Below are 12,871 nucleotides of genomic sequence, written 5' to 3'. Positions count from 1 at the left end.
GTCCAGTCGATTGCAATCAAAAGGGAAGGTGCACAACTAGATGTTACAACAGTCCTATATCCAACATTTAAACATCCTACGGCTAATCGTTTTTGAGTTATGCGAGATAAATACGTATATGTACGTACAGAATTTTTTACTTTAATTATTTGTATTATGTTCTCTTCATTTGTATGAATACTGCTGTTACAGAATTCATAATGAAATGCATTATGAAGTAAAGTGTAAAAGTTTTACTGAAGAAAGGATGTCAAGTAAGTAAAAACACAGAAAAACAAGAAATACTCACATGTCAAGGTAATAATTATATTTAATTTTTTTTTCACCTTTAGCATTTAATAAAAATATGTAAAAAAAAATTTAAAACACCAATTTTATATTAAACGCACTAAAAGGTAAAAATTAATTTTAGGACGGTATCTCAGAGTGGATTTGACAACAAGCTTTGATGATGATGTAAGATTATGTGAAAGTCATAGCTTCAAATTAAAAATTTGATGTTTTTGCCAATTTTGGCCAATGAATGGCCTAAAGAGTGGGGTACTCATGTTTGCAATCCACTCTTTAGGCCATTCATCAAGCATATATGCACACCCATCAAGCGGATGGGTGTCATTGAAGGGGTCGAAAAAAATTTTCAAAACGCTAGGATTGACCGTTTTCGAGATATTTGCGATTTTCGTCTAAAAATTCGGATCCGGTTAAAAACTACTAAATTTTCCCAAACCTTAGGTCGCTACCGTACAGAACATATAGTACCAACTGTGTACCCTAATATAGATCTCACTTTAAAAATTTCTTTCACTAGGAAAATATATATCTAAACGAGGTTGCATAAGTACAAGGGGCATTTTTTCAGTTAGAAACTTGGGGAATCTTAGCGTCTTGATAATATTGCTAAAATGTGTTATCTCATCAGGAGCAAACCTGTATGCAAAATTTCAGAGCGATTGGAGCCTAGATCCTACTGTGCCAAGCTTGGTCAAGCTATACACTTCACAAATGCATGTTCGTACCCACCAATGCAGTTAAATAGTTTTAACTAGGTTTGATTGGGTCGTGATTGGAGATCGCGAAATATTCATTATGTATTTTTTTTTTGGGGTCGTGGAGCTAAAAAGGTTGAGAATCACTGGTCTAAATGAATTAGTTTGCCGGGCTCCGTGGAGCGAGTGGTAGCGTCTCTCGGCCTTTTATCCGGAGGTCCCGGGTTCGAATCCCGGTCAGACATGGCATTTTCACACTTACAAATCATTCATCTCATCCTCCGAAGCAATACCTAACGGTGGTCTTGGAGGTTAAAAAAAATGAACTAATTGGGTCCTAAAACGAAAACATTTGCAAAGACACGATACCCCATTGTTTGATATGTTCACCGTACTTTTCCCTTTAATACAACTATTCTGGCTGTATTTCGCCGGAAAAATAATTTTAAAGCAAAACTTAAATTTATATACATTTTTTAACCATATCTCCTCAACCGCAGGAAACTCTCCACTCTTAATCCAAATTTGAATTCTCTTATTTGTGTTAACTAAATGGGAAGATCTTTCTGTACCAATTTTTGCCTGACAAGTATTCAACGATTAAAATTAATTGAAAACAAAGAATTACATAAAATAATAAAAACTTCCAATTATAATGATATAATATATTAAATAATTATTTATTTTTTTGTACCATAAGTATTATAATTCAGAAGGATTTTCGGAAGTTTTGATGTCAGGAAGACTTTGATAACAATGCTAAAATAATTATTTTACCAGATTACGACATCTTCCACAGTTATCAAAATACTAAGGTAAATTGAAACAAATTGAAATTTTAAATTATTAATAAACCTCCAATACCAGAAAAAGGCAAGTTGTGTAAAAATTGCGTTTAAATTTTCGAGTAACAATTTATTTATAAATTATATTAATAAGTAAAATAAAATAATGTCTCGTATAATAAGGCCTATACATTGTTTAGTAAAGTATTATTTCCTTTAACATATTTTAATTAGATTTATCAAAATTTAAAAAGGCTATTATTAGTCTATATAAATAAATAATTTATTTAAATAGAGCCTAGCAACTAATTAATATATAAATATTTATACCAGCTTTTTAATGTTATTTTATTATTTTTCTTGTGAGCTCTTTCAAAATGAATACTACATCATCAGGTGATAATTACAATTATAAAATTACAAAAAAGTTTTATTTTGATATCGACTTTGTAGATAAGAACTATGTTTCTTATTCGGTTACTTTACAAAAATCCCGATCAGGCTGAGGTGCTTGTCGGGAGAAACAGAACCTTCTAATAATTCTTAAAGATATACTATACAAAAATATAATGCTATTTTAAAATCGTCTTAATTTTTTTTTTTTTTTTTTTTTACTTAGGAAAGAGGATCATGTAAGAAAAGCGAAAAAATTAAGAAAACTCCACGTTAATCAAGTTAAGAAAAATGTCATGAAGCGACTGCTCCTAACTTGTGAGAGAATGTTCTAAACGCGGGAAAATATATATATAAATTCTTTGCACTTAAAATTTACAACGAATATTCAAGCGAAGTGCTATCAAAATCAGGATTATATATATATATATATATATACACACACACATATCATTACGCTATAAAAATGCAATACTCATTTGTATGATGACAAAAAAATAAATTAAAAAATCTAAAATTGTTTATATAGATAATGTAACTTGTCATTAAAAAAAAATTCCAGTTAAGTTATTTGAGAGAAGCTTATTATGAAACCTTCAGAGAAATTCTGTCTAAAAAAAAATAAATAAAAAAAGAATCATCGTATTGTATACATTTGTTGAATCAAACGACTTGAAGATTTGAATATATGTATAAAAAAAAATATATACGTACGAATCGAAGAACTTCCTTTTTTTAAGTCGATTATAAAATAAATTGTAATTCTAATAAATTTATTATATTTACAAGTCTCATTTGAATTAAAATATATAGTAAATTTATTTACGGCTGACGCAAACAGTAGGTGTTGAGTTTATTATTATTATTAAGTAGCAGCTTTGTTTCTAAATAAAAGTCTTTACATTAATTAAAGATTCTATCGGTAGTTTACGGAAGAGTATAGATCAATAAATATTATTAAATAAATCTATTACCTCCTACAAATAACAATACGTGGGTTTTTTTTTACCGTTTAACAGTTTTTTATTTATTTCAATATCATAAACGAATAGTGCTGTGCGCTCATCTGGACATAGTCGATGCGCAACAGCATAAGTAACTGGTGGGGAGAGATATAAAGCAGTTGTTTTTTTAACAGCGCGCATCAGTTTGCCAGTCTACTGTCAGTAAAGTGAACGTAAACATGTGCCGAGTGTTTATAATTGTGGCGGCCGTTATCGGTGTCGCCGCACCATCTGCTATACCTATGTGGGAGTTTCTAAGCCGCGGCGAAAAGGTAAATAAATTATCATTTACTGAATTCAAATCATTAAAACTATTGTTTATATGTTTTATTTAATATTAGTATTTATACATTTTATTGTGGTAGAGTAAAACTATTCTATTATTATTAATGTAAGATTAATTCCCGTTATCGACTAAAAATAGAATTTGTAAATGAAATCGAGAATTATTTTAATTATCTTTGTACTTTTATTTACGCTTTCTATTAATTTTTAATGTAATTAAAAGTATTATATTGATTTTAATCGTAGTAACGTAAAAATGTTCGTGTGTTCATTCTTTCTTGGTATTGAAATGTTTTCTTTCATACCTGTTCTACTTTTAGGTCATTAACTACATCAATATCCTGGATGTATAAAGGATATCCTCTATCGGATTTTCTAACCGCAAATCATTACCGTATAACTTAAGCTATTATATTATAAGTTTTATTCATTAATTTTTGGAACATGTGATGTTTGAGTCATTTTTTCTTTAAAAAAGTGACTTCCAGAATATTAATGAATCTTCCGTGTTAGGTGATCTTCTTTAATTATTTAATAATATAAACTTTAAAATCATTAATAAATGTTAACATTTTTTTAATTTTTATTTTTTGTTTATTTTTGTTGATAGCGCTTTAGATTTAAGTTAAAACACATGTTACAGATTACCGATGATCATTGTTATTTTGTTGTCACAAACTAAAAAAACAGGAATTTTGTTTTTTTCTTTAACGTTACATTTTGGCACAGTAGTTTCTAATATTTTCTTAGTTTTAACAAATATTATTCATTAATTTAATTTATTAAGCATTTGGCACCGTTGGTATTAATACAATTGTATAAATTAAAGTTCCACTTATCAACAATTTTAAAAGTATATATCCGAGTATTTTCGGAGCCGTTACTCCATCATCAGGGATTTCCCAAAAGATGTTAATTCAAATTCAAATGTATAATTGTATTTAAATTAAAATTGTTATGTTCATAATCGGTCGTCAAGAAATAAAATTAAATTGTACGTCAATAAGACCGTAACGTCATGTTCGTAAGATGTTTACGACTATTATCTATCGATAATAATCACTATTATCTACTATCTATTATCTGATTTACAATTTAATTTTATTTCTTGACGACCGACTATTATAAACGTAACAATTTTAATTTAAATACAATTATACATTTGAATTTGAATTAACATCTTTTGGGAAATCCCTGATGATGGAGTAACGGCTCCGAAAGTATCCAGATATTTACTTTTAAAATTGTTGGTAAGTGGAACTTTATACTATTCATTAATTGTTTTTATTTTTATTGTTTGTCGCTTTACAGTATATTTCACACCCTTCCTTACTGCTATGAAACATTTAAAGCAACTGAGGTACAAGAAGCACTAGATATGTTCACTTTCTTTGATAGTAATGATGTTAATTAGACAATCAATATCTATCTCTGTAAACTGTGTGAAATTGTCACTTACAAAACTGAAAATTGACTGAATGTCAGTTAGTTCGTCATGCCGATGAACAATCCTATATTCAGTTTGATAAAAAAAGCAATTGGAAATCACTTTATTAGTTTCCTCATTACCTCAATGAAGTGTGCTTGTTATTTTTGAGAACGGCTATGAAAATTACTTGAGCAATTTGTTAGACTTTTCATGTTGTCTACACTCATTACGGTTACCACACATATGTAAGTTTTGTGAATTTCTTTTTCTTTCTATCTTATTCGAATTTATAATCTTAGATTTTTAAACGATATGTATCGGCTCAATTAACAAATATGTATTCAGAAAAGCAGGTGAATAATTAAAGAGTAAATTCTTCAATTACTTTTTTCTCGAAAATTCTGTGAAATGTACTCGTAAATTCTGTGTATGCTTCTCTCGAGACTACATCCTCTTTAAATTGTTGTCATGTATTACGCCGTCTTAATCTTCATTAAAGAATTACGTAGTCTCTTATTTTCCATTTTTAAAATTATTTCTTTAAATAAGACTAGTCTACAAAAAATCCGTAGATTTCTCAGAACTGATATTGTAAACAGTCGATTGTTTGAAAGTTCAGTGCACTCTCAGTTGTAACCAACTTTCTCAAGAAAGTATATTTGTTTTAATTGTAAGCTTAGCAGCGACATCGTTTAGAGTATATTTAATCACATATTAATAGTTTACGTGTTTAGTTTACTGATTCATTTAAAACTATAATACAAATTATATAATATTTACCGTTTCCAAATGAGTACATATAACTTAAATCATATATCATTATTTTTTATGTGCTTTTTAATTTTTAGGATCTTTTTCGGAATTCTACCCCCTCCCCCCAGAAAAAACCCACTTAATATTTTAACCAATCGGCAAAAAATTGATGTATTTTTATATCGAATAAGAATTAGGTGGGAATATGTATGTTTCAAAATAGCAGGAAATATTAATATTAACAAGAACCAGGTTGGAGAAATAACCCAATAACCCATCTTTTTTCTGTTTAGCCTCCGGTAATTACCTTTCAGATAATTCTTCAGAGGATGATGTATATAAGTGAAAATGAAGTATAGTCTTGTACAATCTCAGTTCGACCATTCCTGAGATGTGTGGTTAATTGAAACCCAACCACCAAAGAACACCGGTATCCACGATCTAGTATACAAATCCGTGTAAATAAAACTGACTTTACTAGGACTTGAACGCTGGAACTCTCGACTTACAAATCAGCTGATTTGAACCCGACAACCTGATATCTCACTAACATGCTGTTTTATACCGGTAATTTTAAACATTCTCTATATTAACATATTTTACATAATAAAAATATAAGTATTATTGCTTATAATTAATTATAGATATAAATTATAAATACTCGTATAATCAACCAAACTTAATCTACGCTCGCTTCGATCGCTAACCTCGACTAATTAACAGTAATGTTTTGATTATATAAGCAATAAATAATTGCAATAATTACTGAATCTATTATTTAAATATTCAAAGCATTATGTTAATTAGTAAGGTTAGCGAGCGAAGCGAGCGTAGGTTAAATTTGGTTAGATTGTATTTATAAAATAAATAAATATGTTGTTTTTATTAATATTATTTGAATGATAATGTTTGAATACTGAATTCCCCTATAACAAATTTTTCTTTCAATACATTTTGTTTACGTTGAATTTTTATTTTTTATTTTGAAACATGTATGCATATTCCAATCTAATTGTTATTGGATATTAAAAATAAATCGATTTTTGGCCAATTTGTTATAAAATTAAGTGTTTTTTTATATGGGGAATTTCGAAAAAGATCCTTTTTTATATACTATTTATGACAGTTTTATTTGTGTGTAAGCCTTAACAATACGACTACCAAATCGAATCGATATAATTAAAAGTTTATTTACATAACTAAATACAGTACTTGAGTTTCATAATAATATAAAAAATACTTGGTAGAAAATCAAATATAAATATTTTATAAAACGATGATCTCTGTTATTATTCTATATCGGAGCATGGTTTATTAATAAGAATAAAAGTCTGTCGGTCTGTTAGAGCTCTTTGTCTGAACCATTTTAATGAAACCGTGAGACTACTGTGACCTCAGGGTTTTATGCTATTCAACATTTCGAAAATGTGGTCAGAAAAATTTCTGAGCCAATTGATTATATTTTTGGTATGCGTGCTTGTAAATGTTCAGCCTAAATCGTTGATTCTTACATTTTGACCCCAGAAAACCTTAATCGTTTTCAAAATCTAAAAACCGGGTTTTCCGTTATGTGCCCCGCACCCTGTTTTTTGCTATTTCTCGCGAATTTATAAAATATTATGATGTAATATATTTTAAATCCTATTGAATAATATCGTGGATAAATAATTTCGTAAAACCTTTACCTGTATTAGTCTGTACAGCTTACAGATAAAATAGCGATCTGTTATTATGTGTCAATTTGATTATAATGTTAATATTTCGTTGTTCTGTGCACAGAAATTAATGTGCCTGTATAACAATAATAATAATGTTCCGTTATTCGAAGTACTTTTTAGGTTAGTTTTAATGTACGTTAAATGTGTGAGTTAATTGTGTAGCATAGTATTTAAAAGTACTGTATAAGTTATTTTTCTCCCTACGGCAACTCTGCTTTTGGATGACCTAATTACAAAATGTAAATTGAAAGTTTGCATTTATTTAGTATTCTGCTAATTGTATGTTCCTTTAGAAGTTAAGGTGATGTTTCATTAATTGCCTTGTAACAGAAAGCTATAAAACGGTTGTTGAAAGCGTTGTTACCATAACAACGCTTTCCAACACTACATACGATATTGTAAATATTGTTAACTTTTAGCTCTTACCCTGCCTTAATATAAATTTGCAGTGTCCGATTGGAAAAGTACTTATCTTAGGTTCAAACTCAGCGAATATATGGAAGAAACAACAATTCATAAAAAAGTGTGCGGGTGCATAACAGAAAAGCTACCAAAAAAAAAAACTATTGGTCCGATTGAATCAGTACCCCTTATGAAACATATTCGAATAAAGTATTCTCCCGTATTAAATTTATCATAATTGAGATATATTACCCTTAGAAATAACCTTATGTAGGGAAAAATCTATACAGGTTGTAGAAAATATGAAGACGTTTACACACCTCGCAATCCTCTTATCTCTTGGAATTAACAATTTTTAAGCCAAATTCTTGCAATATCCTGTAAGTGGCTAGTTCAGTCTCAAGGAAACAGTGTTAAAAACTTAATTGTAACAGCGTCACAAATTACAAAGTAATTATATAAATGGGGTATTGTTAAAGCTCATATTATTACGTAAAAACAAATAGAAAACGAATCCATAAAAATACTAAAAATAAGCGTTAGATAAAACAAATACAATAGGCAATGATTCAGAAGGTTTAATACTATAAAAAATTAGAAGACCCATTTTCAAAATAATGGAATTTCTTCTACCAAAAGCCTCAGTAGAGTTTTGTATGATGGCCTATCCTTAAAAGTTAAAAAAACATACCATTACGTACCGAATAATATATTCTGTTTTGTAATTATACGTTCAATATATTATTTTTGTTAATAAATTTTATATTATTTAAATGTTTTAACGTTCTACGGTAAAATTTTCATATTCCAATTAACGTTATACGTGTATTATTTCATATTTCGGCTATTCGCTTCCCTTATTTCTAATAAGTAATTTTAAAAATTTGATTCTGTTGTGTGCAGTACATACTTTGAACCTACAGGTGAATAAGCGTCTAATCTGTCCGATTAGTTGCGATCATTGCTGCATAATTCGAATACTCCTGAATAATCTAATTATCGATGAATGTTTTCTTAAAATTCTGTATGATATTTTGTATTTCGTTTGTTATTTTGAAAGCACACAGTAATATTATTTGCTGAAAATTACAGTAGTTTCATGCACCATATGGTTATCGGTTGTGTTACATGCTTTGTCACCGGATTTATTCTCGATTTCGTTATGTGTTTTATACAATGTCATGTAAATTGTGATCGAGGTAGTTGGTTAAAGTAATTGTCGGCCGACCCAACAGTGATTTTATACATTTAGAAACAGAATCGACCTCCAATTTTAAAAGGTATAATTTATTTGAGCACATATTATTTATAAACGTTAAAGTATAGCACATAAAATTTTGTAAAATTACTTTTAAAAAATCACGAAGTAACATGGACTTCATAAAAAAAAAATTATAACTTCCCACCAGTAATAAGTTGGTGGGAAGATTTTTTTTTACTGGTAAAAGTAATTTTACTAAAGATGACTAAAGAAGCGTAAAAAGATTTTGTTCAAATTAATTGAAGTATTCTGCTGCGTTACACAAAAATATCTCGGTCGACCGGTTTGATGTGAGACGGATGCAGTTATATTTTACGAATAATTGAGTATATTTTTTTATTGCGCACTGGCTTCTAGAACACCGGTTTTGTGAGAGATTCCCGGTAAGGATTGTACATAATTCCATTATGACGTTTCATTGTCTCATCATAATACGTCACTAAATTTAATATTACATGTTGTGAATATAATGTATTTATATAAACACGTAACGTAACAACCTTCATCCGCTGAACTACGTACTTCAATGAGAATGTAAAGCTCCATTTAATTTATTACTATTTAAATCTTTTTTTTATTTCTTATTATTATTTTTTTTTATTGTTAGAATTGTTTATATGATTGTATGTATTAATACATTGTATAATCTGATTGTACTCTGAGCACTATTAGTAAGGTTTATGAAATATTTTTATCCTGTTTATTCTAATTGATAACGAATTTTAATAAAATTTTTTTCATTCAGTTTAAAAAATATGTTAGAAGAAATAAAAACTCATGATTAACTACTTATTAACACATAAATTAAAATTAAAATATTTAAATTAATCAATTTTGGAGTACTTCAGAAAAATACAAATTTACTTTATATTGAACTTGTCCATTTAAAATAATGTAACACGATAAATAATTAATTACAGCCAATCAATTATAAAATATTCAAGTATTATTAAAAAATTTAAACCTTAATTATGCTTTTCAATAATAAATTAGTTATCAATGAAAATTCTAGTAAGACTTTTTCCCATCGGACATTCTTATTATTATTACTGTTCTCTCAATTATTAATTAATTTCTATATTATTTTTAACTTCTGCTTAACTCAGATTATTACATAATAACACGAGATGAATAATTTACCTCGTTTTTTGGCGGTTTTATGGTTTTTTTTTTTTAATTATTAAAAAGTTAGTTTTTCCATCATTTTGGAGTTTTACACTTGATTTAAAAATGTTATATTTATATATTTTATTAAACCTTACAACAGTGTTTGAACCAACTTGATAGCTTACACCGTTATTGCGTAATGATTATCACAAAATTTTAATTTTGGTGGCTATTTTGAAGTGAACCCAAAGGCCGATCGCGAATACTCATGCATTCTTGTAATCTTCAATGATGGTTAATCCGAATCCAAAATCCGATTCGATTTTGATTCACACACATACACATTGGAAAAAAGTGTTCACACACTTATTGAATGCAATAACGAGCTGTTCGTTCGTTTAAAAAGGAGACCGATTTTCGGGTTTTTTAAAAATCAATACCTTAGTTTATTTTTATAATTAACATTTTATATATTGTAGTTTCTATAAAATTACTATAAATGAAATTATTTTACATTACCTTATTTTCCTTCGTTCGATCCATTTTACGGTACATTTTGGTCGAAACATAGGTGATAGTAATATTTATAATTAGTTTGTTATTGAAAAAAACTGTACACGAAAACTAAAACAATTTTTAATTGATCGAAATTATTTTACAGAAACAGCGAGATAAAGATCTTTACTGTAAAACGTTTATTTGGTAAGAATTACCAAAGAATACTGAATTACGTAATACAAAAAAAATAAATAAATAAAAGAGAAATCTGTACAGGAATAGTAAAAACTGTGTACATAATTTTAGAAACTTGGAATGCAACAGAACAAATCCATCCGGTTACTAGTTCCTAAAAATGACCCGGATGTACCGAGAGATTCTGGGAGATTTTTAAGAGATTTTGCTGCTCGAAGAGGTACTGGAGTTTCTTCTGAATTGAGTCCTTCGTCTTGCAATGCGGTTCCTGCTAGATATTCATTTTTCACCATCTATCTACTTTCTGTTTTTTCCATTCTTCAGCTTCTATCTCATGTTTATCAATTTGTACTGAGAATTCTGCGATCTGTAGAACCATTGTGATCCGGTGTAGATGTCTACGGCCCGAACCAGGAATTATATATTCGGTACGGTGGCTTCCAGATAAGCCTTGTCTGCTGAAATACCTATCCAGTGAAGTCGGATGTCTAATCGTTTAATGCAATATTACAAATTACTTTCTTGACGGATTGTTTTTATATGATCAAGATACCTAAAATAGATAAATAAAAAATGGTGTAATAATATACCATTTAAATAAATTTTTTTAACAGAACATTCGAAAAGTAGAATTCCTGTTGTCGTGGTTTTTATTTCATCTTATTTTTTTAAAATTTTAAATATCCCAAGATAAAAAATGTTTATTTATAAGTAAATATTAATTAATTTATTTATAATTTTTATATAAATTTTGTAATGCAAAACGAAAAAATATAAGGCACGTTTTTTAATTCCCCCCCCAAAAAGTTTTCTATTCTTTTTAACGATATATACGTGTAATACTACGCAATATCATAATTCATTAAAAATACACGTATTTTAATGTTTAGATAAAATTATATTGGATAAATTAATGTTTAATTAAAAATTGACATAATATGTTTATAAATATAACGTCTATTATAAATCATAATTACAATTATTTTTATAAGCACAATACAATACTTATTTTACTGAACAGGATAATACAGGATGAAATTCACTTATATGTTGTAGTATCAAATAGAACAAATCTTCCTCATCCTTATGTCTGTGACGCCATAGAAATTCACATAAATAAGAATCCAACAAACTCTATTAGCCATTAATAAATATTGCATCATTGTTGTATATAATTTTATATTTAACGTTAATTACACGAGGTTATCAAGCGAAGTGAGCGTAGGTTATATTTGGTTAGGTTATGTTGATATAAGTACGATTCAGCATATATAAAGAAGAAAAAAATAGAAAAATTTTCGTGGGGAAATTCCGGAGTACCAAAAATAATTTCTTCTGCTGAGCAAATTAGTACCTTACAACATGTTATGGTTATTTTCCATTGCCTTGAGGCTGAACAGATACAATCCTTACTGGTTAAATATATAATATTTATATAATATATAGGATGATATTAATTATTCAAAAATTTAACAACTAATTAATCACCATTAATCAATCAGTAATAAATCTATCAGCTTTTATTGTCAGTAGTCAGTTACTGTACTTCAAATTAGTAATAGGCACTAAAGTTTAAGATAAAAGTAAAACGTTATGAACTGAAGTCATACTAAAAATACTATTGGAATACAATAAAAATTATTAACTAATATTCCGAACTTTATTATTTTTAATGTACGAATATTTTGAGATAAATATAAACTCTGCCCTCTCAACAAATTCTCATAACTTAGTTTAATTGTTAATGTACGTGTATAACCCACCCAGTTGGTCTAGTGGTGAACTTGTCATCGTAAATCAACTAATTTTGAAATCGAGAGTTCTAAGGTTCAAATCCTAGTAAAGACAGTAATATGGATTTGAATACTAGATCACGGATACCGGTGTTCTTTTGTGGTTGGGTTTCTATTAACCTCACATCTCAGGAATGATCGACCTGAGACTGTACAAGACTACACTTCATGGATTCAGGGATGGTCAAAATGGATATTTCCGTTGAAATCTGAAAACCGAAATTTTTCGCGATCACAATACTTCCTTTACTTCGTACAAGGA

General features: G+C 28.4%; 1 protein-coding gene across 1 annotated transcript in view; it reads left to right on the top strand.

Moving 5' to 3' along the window:
• The first annotated feature begins 3,280 nt into the window (after positions 1 to 3,280).
• Positions 3,281 to 12,871, top strand: part of Reg-5 (Rhythmically expressed gene 5) — a 129,703-nt gene continuing 120,112 nt past the window's right edge. Inside the window, exon 1 of the mRNA XM_075373299.1 lies at positions 3,281 to 3,440. Coding sequence (XP_075229414.1) covers positions 3,348 to 3,440 — 93 coding nt within the window. The 5' untranslated portion in view covers positions 3,281 to 3,347. The remainder of the gene's footprint in view (positions 3,441 to 12,871) is intronic.

This window comes from Lycorma delicatula, chromosome 8 (assembly GCF_047948215.1).
Source record: "Lycorma delicatula isolate Av1 chromosome 8, ASM4794821v1, whole genome shotgun sequence".
Lineage (NCBI taxonomy): Eukaryota > Metazoa > Arthropoda > Insecta > Hemiptera > Fulgoridae > Lycorma > Lycorma delicatula.
This window is presented reverse-complemented; position numbering and strand designations above follow the sequence as displayed.